The sequence below is a fragment of the Bufo gargarizans genome, chromosome 6, assembly GCF_014858855.1.
Source record: "Bufo gargarizans isolate SCDJY-AF-19 chromosome 6, ASM1485885v1, whole genome shotgun sequence".
NCBI classification, from domain to species: domain Eukaryota; kingdom Metazoa; phylum Chordata; class Amphibia; order Anura; family Bufonidae; genus Bufo; species Bufo gargarizans.
In genome coordinates this window covers 345,697,375-345,711,693 of record NC_058085.1, presented here as the reverse complement: position 1 = coordinate 345,711,693, position 14,319 = coordinate 345,697,375, and the positions used below count along the sequence as shown (strand labels likewise).

The window sequence follows — 14,319 nt, the reverse complement described above, 5'->3', positions numbered from 1 at the left end:
ATTTTCTTTATCCCTTCTGCAGAAATGTCCTATCCTTGTCTGCAAAATGGACAAGTATAGGACATGTTCTTTTTTTTTATTTTCCAGGATTGAGGCACGGACATATGGATACAGACAGCATTACTGCTACCCTGCAGGTGCACTGTTTAGGTGCCCAAAATTTTGTTGGGGACATAAAGTTGCAATTTGAAAGCTCAGTACAATAGAAAAACATGGCTGCTTTGTATTAGATACAGCGCCATTCCTGTGCATGGGTTGTGCCTGGAATTGCAGATTCACAGCTTCATTCTAGAGAATGAGATTGAGCTGCAATACCAGACACAACCTGTAGATCTATCGGTGAGGGCACCTTTAGGCCACCAGTAAACACACATAAGACAAGCACGAATTTCCGTGCGTTTGTGCAGCATATCCACACCAAAATCTGCAATGTGTTTTTGGTGTGGATTAGACATGGTTTATTTCAGAAATGCAACTGAAATACTGAGATAATTTAAAGGCTCAGAAACCCTTTGCAGGTGTTATGGATTAATTAGCTGACTGAGTGTGACACTTTGAGCCTAGAATATTGAATCTTTTCACAATATTCTCATTTTCTGAGATTGTGACTTTGGGGTTTCATAAGCTGTAAGTGATAATCATCCAAATTATAACAAATAAAGGCTTGAAATATCTCGCTTTGCATGTAATGAGTCTATCTCATATGTTAGTTTCACCTTTTTAAGTTGCATTACTGAAATAAATTAACTTTGCACGATATTTAAATTTTTCGAGTTTCACCTGTATAGGATGATGGAAGGTATAATATAAGTGTACACACAAATTTCGTGTTCTTTTGATTGAAAAGGGTCAAAGGGTTTGTCCGAGATTAGCCCAGAAACAGCGCCACTCCTGTCCACAGGTTGTGTCTGGTATTGAATACAGTGTGAACCTGTCCCTTTAGGATAAAGTTTCCTCTTTTACAGATCCTGACGTTATTACTTTTATGCACTTCGATTGTTGGAATCGGCATCACAATATCAGAACATGTGGACGGACAGTCAAGCGCCAACTCTGCCAAAATACTTCCTACCGTCCTCTATGTAAATCCGGCCCTCCATGCTGTAACATGGGTAAGAACTGTTTGGATGATCTGTCCTGAATGTTATATAAAATACTAGTACAATCATTTTTCATCTCTGGCCTGGAAAACATTAGCATGGAGTTTGTGTGTTTGTGAGGCACGGGCTATTGATTTTTCCCTCCCCTATGCTTTGCACTGCAGCTCTGCCTCTTCAGTTTAGTTGCTGTCTGTTATCAAAAGGTTCCTAGGAGATTTGCACCATACTCAATAACAAGTGTGCCTTGTGTGAATGTGACCTGATATACTCCTCATCTCTATTCAGAATAATGTATGTCTTATATTGGCACTCAAAACATGTAGTCTGATTGTACATCTTCCTGTGCACTTAGATCTTGGTATTAATAGTCCACCATGGCCGAAGGTACTGTGTCCGGACAGACACTGGAGCCCTCTTCCTCTTCTGGATTCTTTCCGTTGCTTGTGGGATTTTTCCATTTCAGTCTCTAATCCGAGTTGCGCTGAATGTAAGTAATAACTTTGTATCATATAAAACACTATATATTATAAAACACCATTTATTATTAAACTCTATATAATATAAAACACCATCTAATTTAAAACTATATATAAAAAAATAACAAGCACCAGGTAATATAGAATATAGAAATGTATCATATGAAACACTATGCAATGCCAAACTATATATATATATATATATATATATATATATACATACAGTACAGACTAAAAGTTTGGACACACCTTCTCATTCAAAGTGTTTTCTTTATTTTCATGACTATGAAAATTGTAGATTCACAGTGAAGGCATCAAAACTATGAATTAACACATGTTGAATTATATACATAACAAAAAAATGTGAAACAACTGAAAATATGTCCTATTCTAGGTTCTTCAAAGTAGCTACCTTTTTGCTTTGATTACTGCTTTGCACACTCTTGGCATTCTCTTGATGAGCTTCAAGAGGTAGTCACCTGAAATGGTCTTCCAACAGTCTTGAAGGAGTTCCTAGAGATGCTTAGCACTTATTGGCCCTTTTGCCTTCACTCTGCGGTCCAGCTCACCCCAAACCATCTCGATTGGGTTCAGGTCCGGTGACTGTAGGAGGCCAGGTCATCTGGCGCAGCACCCCATCACTCTCCTTCATGGTCAAATCAGCCCTTACACAGCCTGGAGGTGTGTTTGGGGTCATTGTCCTGTTGAAAAATAAATGATGGTCCAACTAAACGCAAACCGGATGGAATAGCTTGCCGCTGCAAGATGCTGGGGTAGCTATGCTGGTTCAGTATGCCTTCAATTTTGAATAAATCCCCAACAGTGTCACCAGCAAAGCACCCCCACACCATCACACCTCCTCCTCCATGCTTCACGGTGGGAACCAGGCATGTAGAGTCCATCCGTTCACCTTTTCTGCATCACACAAAGACACGGTGGTTGGAACCAAAGATTTCACATTTGGACTCATCAGACCAAAGGACAGATTTCCACTGGTCTAATGTCCATTCCTTGTGTTCTTTAGCCCAAACAAGTCTCTTCTGCTTGTTGCCTGTCCTTAGCAGTGGTTTCCCAGAAGATATTCTACCATGAAGGCCTGATTCACACACTCTCCTCTTAACAGTTGTTCTAGAGATGTGTCTGCTGCTAGAACTCTGTGTGGCATTGACCTGGTCTCTAATCTGAGCTGCTGTTAACCTGCGATTTCTGAGGCTGGTGACTCGGATGAACTTATCCTCCGCAGCAGAGGTGACTCTTGGTCTTCCTTTCCTGGGGCGGTCCGCATGTGAGCCAGTTTCTTTGTAGTGCTTGATGGTTTTTGTGACTGCACTTGGGGACACTTTTAAAGTTTTCTAAATTTTTCGGACTGACTGACCTTCATTTCTTAAAGTAATGATGGCCACCCGTTTTTCTTTACTTAGCTGCTTTTTTCTTGCCATAATACAAATTCTAACAGTCTATTCAGTAGGACTATCAGCTGTGTATCCACATGACTTCTCCACAACGCAACTGATGGTCCCAACCCCATTTATAAGGCAAGAAATCCCACTTATTAAACCTGACAGGGCACACCTGTGAAGTGAAAACCATTTCAGGTGACTACCTCTTGAAGCTCATCCAGAGAATGCCAAGAGTGTGCAAAGCAGTAATCAAAGCAAAAGGTGGCTACTTTGAAGAACCTAGAATATGACATATTTTCAGTTGTTTCCCCACTTTTCTGTTATGTATATAATTCCACATGTGTTAATTCATAGTTTTGATGCCTTCAGTGTGAATCTACAATTTTCATAGTCATGAAAATAAAGAAAACTCTTTGAATGAGAAGGTGTGTCCAAACTTTTGGTCTGTACTGTATATATATATAAATATATATATATATATATATATATATATATATAGTAAAAGATTGGATAATATAAAAATCACCAAATATAGAACACTTGAGAATATAAAGCCCCATAGAATTTAAAACACTATATATTATAACATAATGTAAAACACAATGTAATATAAAACAATAACTAATATAAACCCCCTTGTAATATAAAACTATGTATATTGTAACACAATATAATATGAAACAATATAAATATATAATATAAAACACTACATCATAAAATGATATAAAATGTTAGGTAATGTAAAACAAAATATAACATGCTATAATATGAAACACTATATAATATAAGCACCATGTCATATAAAACACTATATAATAAAAACAAGATATAATATAAAAAATGCATAATATTAGACAGCATATAATTTAAAACATTGCATGATATAGAACACCATACAATGAAAACATTATATATTATAAAAAATGATGTAACAATATAAAGCATCATCTAATATAAACACTATGTGGGTCATTTATTAAGACAGGCGCTTTACACTTAATAATGCCGATATCTGGTGAAGTGGCGCCAGCCTCTACATAACTTCGGCACATTCAGCACCAGTCTAAATTTAAGATGGCTTCCTTGCTGGCTTACATTTAGACAATTTTCTACGCCTAATTGGCTCACCCATGTCACGCCCACTTTTTTAGACCTGGGGTAAGGCTACTTTCACACTGGCGTTTGGGGCTCCGCTTGTGAGATCCGTTTGAAGGCTCTCACAAGCGGCTCCGAACGGATCCGTACATCCCCAATGCATTTTGAATAGATGCGGATCCGTTCAGAATGCATCAGTTTGGCTCCATTCCGCCTCCATTCCGCTCAGGAGACGGACACCCAAACGTTGCTTGCAGCATTTTGGTGTCCGCCTGGCCGTGTGAAGCCAAACGGATCCGTCCTGACTTGCAAGTCAATGGGTACGGATCCATTTGACTTGACACAATATGGTGCAATTGCAAATGGATCCGTCCCCCATTGACTTTCAATGTAATGTCAGGAGTCGCATCACACAGACATGTCACTTACCAGTAGGAGGAGCACCAGCCGGCCACAGACAGCGCAGGTAAGTATAAGCTAAGTAACCATGGCAGCCAGGACTGCAGTAGCATCCTGGCTGCCATGGTAACCGATCTGAGCCCCAGCGATTAAACTGGGACTCTGATCGGAAATGCCGCTCCGCTGCTACCAATGATGGGGGGGGGGGGGTTTTAGCCGGTGGCCACTGCCACCAATGCTTTTAATACTGGGGAGGGAGGGAGGGGGGCTGCACTGGCCACCAATGCTTTTAATAATGGGGAGGGAGGGAGAGGGGCCGCACTGGCCACCAATGCTTTTAATACTGGGGAGGGAGGGGGGGTCCGTTCTGGCCACCAATGCTTTTAATAATGGGGAGGGAGGGAGGGGGGACCGCACTGGCCACCAATGCTTTTAATAATGGGGAGGGAGGGGGGACCGCACTTGCCACCAATGCTTTTAATACTGGGGAGAGAGGGAGCAGGGGCCGCACTTGCCACCAGTGCTTTTAATAATGGGGAGGGAGGGGGGGCCGCACTGGCCACCAATGCTTTTAATACTGGGGAGGGAGGGGGGGCCGCACTGGCCACCAATGCTTTTATTAATGGGGAGGGAGGGAGGGGGGGTTGCACTGGCCACCAATGCTTTTAATACTGGGGAGGGATGGAGGGGGGCCGCACTGGCCACCAATGCTTTTAATAATGAGGAGGGAGGGAGGGGGGCCGCACTGGCCACCAATGCTTTTAATACTGGGGAGGGAAGGGGGTGCCGCACTGGCCACCAATGCTTTTTATAATGGGGAGGGAGGGAGAGGGGCCGCACTGGCCACCAATGCTTTTAATACTGGGGAGGGAGGGGGGGGTCCGTTCTGGCCACCAATGCTTTTAATAATGGGGAGGGAGGGAGAGGGGCCGCACTGGCCACCAATGCTTTTAATACTGGGGAGGGAGGGGGGGGGGGGTCCGTTCTGGCCACCAATGCTTTTAATAATGGGGAGGGAGGGAGGGGGGACCGCACTGGCCACCAATGCTTTTAATAATGGGGAGGGAGGGGGGACCGCACTTGCCACCAATGCTTTTAATACTGGGGAGAGAGGGAGCGGGGGCCGCACTTGCCACCAATGCTTTTAATAATGGGGAGGGAGGGGGGGCCGCACTGGCCACCAATGCTTTTAATACTGGGGAGGGAGGGGGGCCGCACTGGCCACCAATGCTTTTAATACTGGGGAGGGATGGAGGGGGGCCGCACTGGCCACCAATGCTTTTAATAATGAGGAGGGAGGGAGGGGGGCCGCACTGGCCACCAATGCTTTTAATACTGGGGAGGGAGGGGGGCCGCACTTGCCACCAATGCTTTTAATAATGGGGAGGGAGGGAGAGGGGCCGCACTGGCCACCAATGCTTTTAATACTGGGGAGGGAGGGGGGACCGCACTTGCCACCAATGCTTTTAATAATGGGGAGGGAGGGGGGACCGCACTGGCCACCAATGCTTTTAATAATGAGGAGGGAGGGAGGGGGGCCGCACTGGCCACCAATGCTTTTAATACTGGGGAGGGAAGGGGGTGCCGCACTGGCCACCAATGCTTTTTATAATGGGGAGGGAGGGAGAGGGGCCGCACTGGCCACCAATGCTTTTAATACTGGGGAGGGGGGGGTCCGCACTGGCCACCAAGGCTTTTAATAATGGGGAGGGAGGGAGAGGGGCCGCACTGACCACCAATGCTTTTAATACTGGGGAGGGAGGGGGGGGTCCGTTCTGGCCACCAATGCTTTTAATAATGGGGAGGGAGGGAGGGAGGGGGGACCGCACTGGCCACCAATGCTTTTAATAATGGGGAGGGAGGGGGGACCGCACTTGCCACCAATGCTTTTAATACTGGGGAGAGAGGGAGCGGGGGCCGCACTTGCCACCAATGCTTTTAATAATGGGGAGGGAGGGGGGGCCGCACTGGCCACCAATGCTTTTAATACTGGGGAGGGAGGGGGGGCCGCACTGGCCACCAATGCTTTTAATACTGGAGAGGGAGGGAGGGGGGGTTGCACTGGCCACCAATGCTTTTAATACTGGGGAGGGATGGAGGGGGGCCGCACTGGCCACCAATGCTTTTAATAATGAGGAGGGAGGGAGGGGGGCCGCACTGGCCATCAATGCTTTTAATACTGGGGAGGGAAGGGGGTGCCGCACTGGCCATCAATGCTTTTAATACTGGAGAGGGAGGGGGGTCCGCACTGTCCACCAATGCTTTACATACTGGGGAGGGAGGGGTTAATTGTGCGGATCACAGCCCCCTGTAAGAGATCGGGTGGTGCCAGGCAGCAGGGGGCAGTTATGTACACTTAGTATATTTTAAAACTCAGATCTGAAAAAGCTGTTATGCAGACGGATCCGCACTGAACGGATACCATCGTTTGCATTATAGGTGCGGATCCGTCTGTACAGATACCAGACGGATCCGCTCCGAACGCAAGTGTGAAAGTAGCCTAAGTGGGGAAAAGTCGCACATTGCTGCGCAAATAACCTTTCTAATTAATATAGGCGTATTTTAGGTTAATAAATGACCCCCTATGTAATATAAAATGGTGCATTAAACCCTATTTCATGTAAAATACCATATAATATGAAAGACGATATAGAATACTATATAATGCTAATATATTTTATAGTAATGAAACTAAACTGCTCCAGGAGACCATGGCTTTTAGATAACTACCCCTGATCACGATCACATTTTCTGTGACAGATTTTTTTATTCCCTAAGGCTGGTTTCACACGGCCTAGTTTAATGCATTGAACTTGAAGCATATGTCTGCGAGAGCTCCGGTCCTGACTTATGATCCTATGTAAGCCTTACAGTTCTGGAATGTACTGTATAACACTGACATAATGCTGTCGGTGTTATCTGGTTGAAAACTGCCACAGCAATAACCACTTGAAATAGGCTGGTTTTAGGGGATGACTTTTCCCCCATAGTGGATCTCCCTCTACTTTCAATCTTTGGATTGCAAAGGTTGAAAACTGCAGAAAAAAAACTACTGTACAGCAACTATTGACATGTTTTGGATGGTCATTTCAAAGACTCTACACAGCATCAAGGTGCACACGATGACGGCTGCCACGATGAGTATTTGGATATGACCACAACATGTCCGTCTCCTATAAAACGTTTTCATATGTCTCTTCTTTTTATTCACAGGGAGATATTCCGGATCTTCCCCGGTTCTGTTTGTTTTTCATCTCGTTTGGTCTTCAGGTTCTCATTCTTTTCATCTCTTGCATCTCAGAAACCAGCGATCTCTCAAAAAAGGTAAGGAAAGCCATGATGATGGCTAACTCGGCCAGGATAATGGGACATCATTGCAATCAGTGGTCGCCCACTAATTTTCTTCAAATTTCCTCTAATGTATAAGCAGGGATGCACCACCAATGAGGCCAGGTGAGGCAATCACCTCAGGCAGCACCAGGTAGGGGCAAGAAGGGGGCCAGCTGAAGGTCTATGGGCTGAAGAGAAGGGGTTAGGTTAAGAAATTGGCATTGGGGGAGGGGGGTGCTGTTTCAGTTTTCGCCTCAGGCAGCAGAAAGGCTAGGTGCCACGAATTAAAACCAGGATCCTATAGGTTGGCTTTTTACCTGTCCAGCAGTGAGACTTGAAAATAAGACAGCTATTACTTAGTGATAAAGTGAGCTTTTGCTTATCGGAAATTAGAGATTTATGTCTATCTCCGTATTCTGTCCCTTTTATTCTGTTCCTAGGCTGTTGTCTTTGTTTCTATATAATCTGATTATTCTGTGTGTTATATACACTCCTCCATATACCCCAGGAGTAACATACCGTACAACCCTCACAGATACTTATATATAAAAATAGTTTACTGATAACATAGAGATGACAAAGCAATGGCCATTATACATGAAGATACAGACACTACAAATAAGGCAGTACATAGAGGACACCACCACACACAGCTGCCTCCGTTCCTGCCCTCCCTGGATGCTAAGCAAATGTGGCTAATAATGTGTATGTATATACAGTATATCCATAGTCCTCCAATATACCGTCTACTGGATATACTCTTCTACCCAACTCACATCCAGTACCTGACCATTAGTACATGTACATATAGTGACTCATGCATAAAGAGCATATATATAATCTACTGGTAATACAATCGGAGACTACAAATATCTATATGTACACACATAAAGTCTACTGGGATATTACACTTATATACATACACACATAAGCAGACATATAACTTAGCTTGCGCCTGAAGTGCTGTTGGTCCAAGGGGTTGGCAGGAAGAGAGAGCAAGAGAGAGTCCCCAAGTTTCTCATTGCATATACCTTCCTGTGTCCCAGCCCCCACCATGGACTCCGCCCTGTGACCACCCAAATATCTTCCTAATCTGTTGGCCAAGAGAATGTTGTCCAACTGCTTTTACAATGTGCCCTTCCTGCCATTGATATGCTAACAAGGGACACAATGACCAAATGGCTACTGGCCATACTGATATCACTCAATGGGTGAATACCACTGGATATCAATATGCACTATATCCAATTATTAGGCATATTTGTGTGGTCATCAGGTTGAGGTTCTGGCTGAGAGACATATTTACCTGTAACACTTAGTGTAAGTGTTGTTGCATTTTATAATAAAGGGACAGGAATGTTAACCATTTTTGAAATATACTTTAGAAAGATGTTTATTTGTACAAGGGGTTTAAGAGTTTTCTTAGCAAAAGCTTTGAGCATTGCTAAAGGGAGTCTGTCTTCAGTATTCAACGTTTTACTTACTTTTAGTGCTGAAGAGGCCTGTGTGTAACAAGTCAGACAGGTAGAGTGATGGGCAGTGATAGTGTGGCAGGCTCAGCACTATGAAGTGCCTTTTGCGCTGTGGCATTAGAAGAATTTTGATATCTCTGACTTTTAGTCTAACCAAATTGTCTATTACTCTGTAAATCCTCTAGCGCCATTCTATGGAAGCAGTGGGTTTAAAGAGCACACCAAATTCTTGAAATAACTTCTTTATTAACTTCAACTTTTCTTCATATATAACACCGCCGCCTCCGCAGCAGATAGTCCATGTACAAAACACGTGTTGCATAAAGATTCATAAAATGGCGGTATGCATAAGATGGTGGTTTAACTGTTCAATCTTGTCATTCAACATAAAATGGTGGATATATTTCTCTCTCCAGTATCTGTACTCTCACTTTAAGTTATTTAAGCACTTTATGATCTCTCTCTGATAGTTCAGTTGCTGAATTTGGTCGCAATTTGCAGTATGCAGTTAGCAATAACTATTTGCAGATGATCTGGTATGGTTGTATGCAATTTGGATTGCGATATGGAATTTAAATTTGGATTGTGAACTTTGTAGTTTACAATTGGTGGAACTGTAAGTAAACACACATATAACTGGTTCAGTATACAGTTCTAATCACTATATTAACAGTAGGAACATTATATAACTGTTTTAAATACCTATTTTGGCTTCTTGCTTCCATAAAACTCAGCTCTTAGTGGAGTGTGTGTCTGTTCAGCTCCTCTCTCTGGTGAATAATGATTCCAGAAACTCCTACTAGGGGAATTTCCAACACAAGCTGTGCGTGAGGCTGGCTGTAATTGGTCAAAACTCCTGGGCTGTGTGAGGCTAGCTAAGATTGGTCAAGACTCCTGCTTAGCAAAAACAGTTTAACTCTATGCTTTCTGTTGTTTCTGCTGTGTCATTGAGCTTTCCTCACATCCATATAATGAATCTTAAATGCATATTATCTTTCCTGCTTCTGTGCACACAATATATATAACAGTTATATGACATCCAAACATGAAGTCACTGTAAATAACTCTGCCCTTGTCTTTATCACACAAACATAGGAACTGTATTAAGGTTATTGGCAGGTCTAGCTGTATAAACATATAAGCTATATTAGCAACCTAGGACAGGTCTTAGCTGGCTAGCTACAGATAATTAGGCCACATGTCCATAGTCGGGGACTGGGATAATGACAAGAGGCAGGAAGGAAGCCTCTGTATGTTAGACATAGGAATCTTCAGCGCTCATTAGGACTGAAGACTCAAGACAGACTCTTCTTAGCAACACTCCATTAGAGCTTTGCTAAGGAGACTCTTTACATCCTACAAAAAAACATCTTTCCTCTTATAAAGTAGATTACAAAAAATGCTTAACATCCCTGTCCCTACCCAGTATTAAAAATAAACTGAAATGACAGTTATACTTTAAGGGAGCTCTCTGGGCTTTTAATATTGACCTATACTCAGGATAGAGCAGAAAGAGAGACAGGAGAAAGTATGTGCACACTGCATGCGCCATCTCCTCATACAGTTGATAGGCGGGGGTATCTTGAGGATAAGTCGTCAATACCAAAAGGCCGGAGAACCCCTTTAAGTTTAGAGATCGCTTTTTTTTCCCCATGATGGTAGCTTCATGATTTGATGTGGCGCTTCTCCATATGCATCCTAGTCAAATGTAGACAGTACAGCTTCAGAGGACATAACGTTCAGCAGTTACATGACCATTGTCATTTGTCATCAGCGCATGAACAGCGATGGAGCTTTGGCCACAGGATGTGATGGAAGTTTATAAACTAGGACAATAGGGCAGAATATTCAAATGTTATTTCTTTTTTTTTCTACTAACTTCCTTTATATTTTTATATCATTTTTAGAATCCTGAATTAACAGCATCATTTTTCAGCAGAGTCACCTTCAGCTGGTATGACAGGTAGGTTTTCTGTACGTTTCTATGCACATTTCTTGCATGATCTGTCCATTAACCTCAGTGAGACAAAAACTTTGCAAATAGTCTGTTTTGTGTATTCCCCTCCTATGCAGACATATGTGACTGCATGGTAACAGGCTGCAAGCAAACCCTGTGTAGTCTGATCATGTAGACATGTGTTGCTACTCCATGTCATCTGCTCTCTTATTTCTAAGTTCTAACCTCTGGACTGTAGGAGAGGGCACATGAGAGTAACACAACTATGGGATCAGACTACGCAGAGTTTCTTTGTAGTCTGTTACCATGGAGGTACATAGATCTGTAAGTGTTGTATACCCATAAAGGTAGAAGTTTTGTTTTTCCCACACCATGTTATAAACATATGGCATGGAAAGTATCACTTTAATGCCTGAAAAAAATGAAAGTCCTAAAATCTACAACCTGCTCAGTCAGTTCTGAGACTGGTATTTGAGTCGGGTAGCATTCTAGGGCCATTTATGGGATATTAATAAAAACTGCAGAATAGGGGTAATAAATGTGGGGGGTTAGTTCTATTTTATCACCTGCTGTGTTCCAAAAATAGATTCAAATCTACCAAAAAATGTTTACATTTCACCTCCATTTTGCATTAATTCTGGTGAATACTTTGAGAAGTGCATTTTTCTAAAATGGGGCGATGAATGGGGGTAGGGAGGGGGGTTCTAATGTGCGGGTCTCCCAGAACCACTTCAGAACTGAATTGGTCCCTGAAAAAATAGGATTAGGAAATTTTCTTGAAAATGTCTAAAATTGCTGCTAAATTTCTAAGCCTTTTAACCTCTCACCTCTCAAAGTATGATTAAATAATGATGCCAACAATTAGTGGATGTATGGTACATATTAATTATTAACTATTTTTGAGGTATCACTACTTATCTTAAATGCAGAAACATTTCATAATTTTTTGTTATAAACAAAAAATATATTGGCCAAATTTCCTACTAACACAAGGTACTATAGGTCACAAGAAAACAGCCTCAGAATCACTTGTATAAGTAAAAGCATTCCAAAGTTATTACTACATAAAGTGACACTGTAATGAGGGACCGGCAATGCGCGCTTCCTTCGCAGCACCACCAGCACCCTGCGCAAGGAGAGGGGCAAGAACGTAGCCTGCGTCATCGTCTCCATTGCAACAGGCAAGCTGCAGGAGAGCCGTGCGCTGATAATGATGATCGGTGCTCGGCTGAGTTTGGCTGCTGTGAGTCACGTGACGCTGGCCACTTCATGTGACTCACCAGCCAGGCCAATTTAAACAGGCAGCCTGCTGGCCACAGGTTGCCTGTGAATTAGGTCTTTTCATTTACCAAGTCCTTTGTATTGAATTGCATTGCACCTTGACCTCGGCTCTGTTTCCTTGACCTCGCTTCCGTTTCCTCTGTTTTTACGTGACCTCCTGACATTCGGACCTCGGCTTGTCTTTGTTGTGATATGGTTATTCCTTTGTACAGACGTTACCTCCTGGTGTTGACCTCTGCTTGTTTTGACCTTGCTTACTCTTTTATGTATCTGTTGTCCTGTATTTTGACCGCTGCTTATATTTGCATTATTGGTGTATTTACCCCTCCGTGCCTACCTGCCACTTTGTTTATTATTTTCTCCTGTTTCATTGTTCCCTTTAAGGCCCAGCACGTACTCAGTTTAGGGAATGTCGTCCAGTTGTATACCGTCGCATAGGGCGGACTGTGCAAGTAGGCAGGGACAGAGGTGTGGGTAGAGCTCAGGGCTGTGCATGCTCTCCCCTTCCGTGACAGACACCTGTCAGATTTGAAAAATGGGGCTGTGTCCCAAAGGCCAAAATAGGCTTAATATTTAAAGGGGTTGTGCAAGAATGGAGGGCTTTGGGTGGTAGTTTACTTACCTGCTTCCCAAAACGTATAAAAAGGGGTTGGGGTCTGCGCTGCAATAAAGGAAAGCTTAGGGGTAACACAAAAATCACTGGTTCTTTTTATGCTGCTTCTTCCAATCTCCTCCTTATCCTTCCTCCTTCGCAGCTTCTTAGTCCCTGAACCAACGAGCGGTAGTGGGTATGCTTCTCACTCCTTCAAAGAGAGTATCAACATAGCACAGACCAGCATGTAAAATTGTTCACGCTTCTTTATTATACTTACAAGAATGAAATCTTGAACATCACATAGAACATATGATAAAGCCCGACCTGGGTTTCGAAGCAGGAGCGAAACCCGGGTCAGGCTTTATCATTTGTTCCAACACCCCCCATTCTTACACAACCCCTTTAAGGGGTTAAACAATATTACATGAAAAATTGCTTCATTATTTTTCTTATAGGCGGGCTGGAGGAATCATAATGGCTTCAAAAGTACACACACCGTTTAATGTCAACTTGAGTGGTCTCCGTTGTTATATATAAGACTTTAACCGTTAACACTTTGTTTTGTGCAGCATAGTTGTTAAAGGGTTCAGGAGACCTTTAGTCATGGAAGATCTCTGGGAACTGAGCAAAGAAAATCAGACCCAACACAACTATAAAGCATTCGAGAAAGCGAGGAAGGTGGAAGTGGCGAAAGCAAGGAAAGCTCTGGAGAAACGTAGGAATAAGAGGAAACAGCAGGACGGAGCTATTGAAATGAATGGGCTGAGCAAGGTGCACAGCCAGGAAGTACTGGTCGAGGTAAGATACTAGATATACTCCCTGTTGTGTGGGCTACTGTTTGTCTATAGAGGTGTTCATGTTCATTGGGATCTATGTACTACAACTATACCCATCCATCATAGAACCATATTTACCAGCATTCTTGTTGAAATATTTGGGTCATTTAAGCCCTGCTACCAGGAATGGCCGAAAACCTGGCAGGACTGTCCACTTATGGACAGGATCTATTCAAGCCCCACCCATTTTTGACTAGGGAAAGCCTGAATTTCCCAGGACTGTCTCTTAAAATTAGGGACATTCCCTGCAAAATAGGGACTGTTGGCAACTATGGATAACTATGGAAGCAGTACATCCATCAAAACCCCCACGCACCATATCAACCTTCTTTAAACTTTTATTTCCTGCTTCATTATCTGAATTTTGCTTTGTCCCTT

The 14,319-nt window shown here is 43.1% G+C and overlaps 1 protein-coding gene across 1 annotated transcript in view; it reads left to right on the top strand.

The window, feature by feature from the left end:
- The window catches only part of LOC122942204 (ATP-binding cassette sub-family C member 2-like), a 197,168-nt gene that overhangs the window by 10,425 nt on the left and 172,424 nt on the right, over positions 1–14,319 (top strand). The window contains exons 3-7 of the mRNA XM_044299702.1: positions 944–1,112; positions 1,453–1,587; positions 7,684–7,794; positions 11,180–11,235; positions 13,675–13,903. Of these exons, the coding sequence (XP_044155637.1) occupies positions 944–1,112; positions 1,453–1,587; positions 7,684–7,794; positions 11,180–11,235; positions 13,675–13,903 (700 nt within the window). The remainder of the gene's footprint in view (positions 1–943; positions 1,113–1,452; positions 1,588–7,683; positions 7,795–11,179; positions 11,236–13,674; positions 13,904–14,319) is intronic.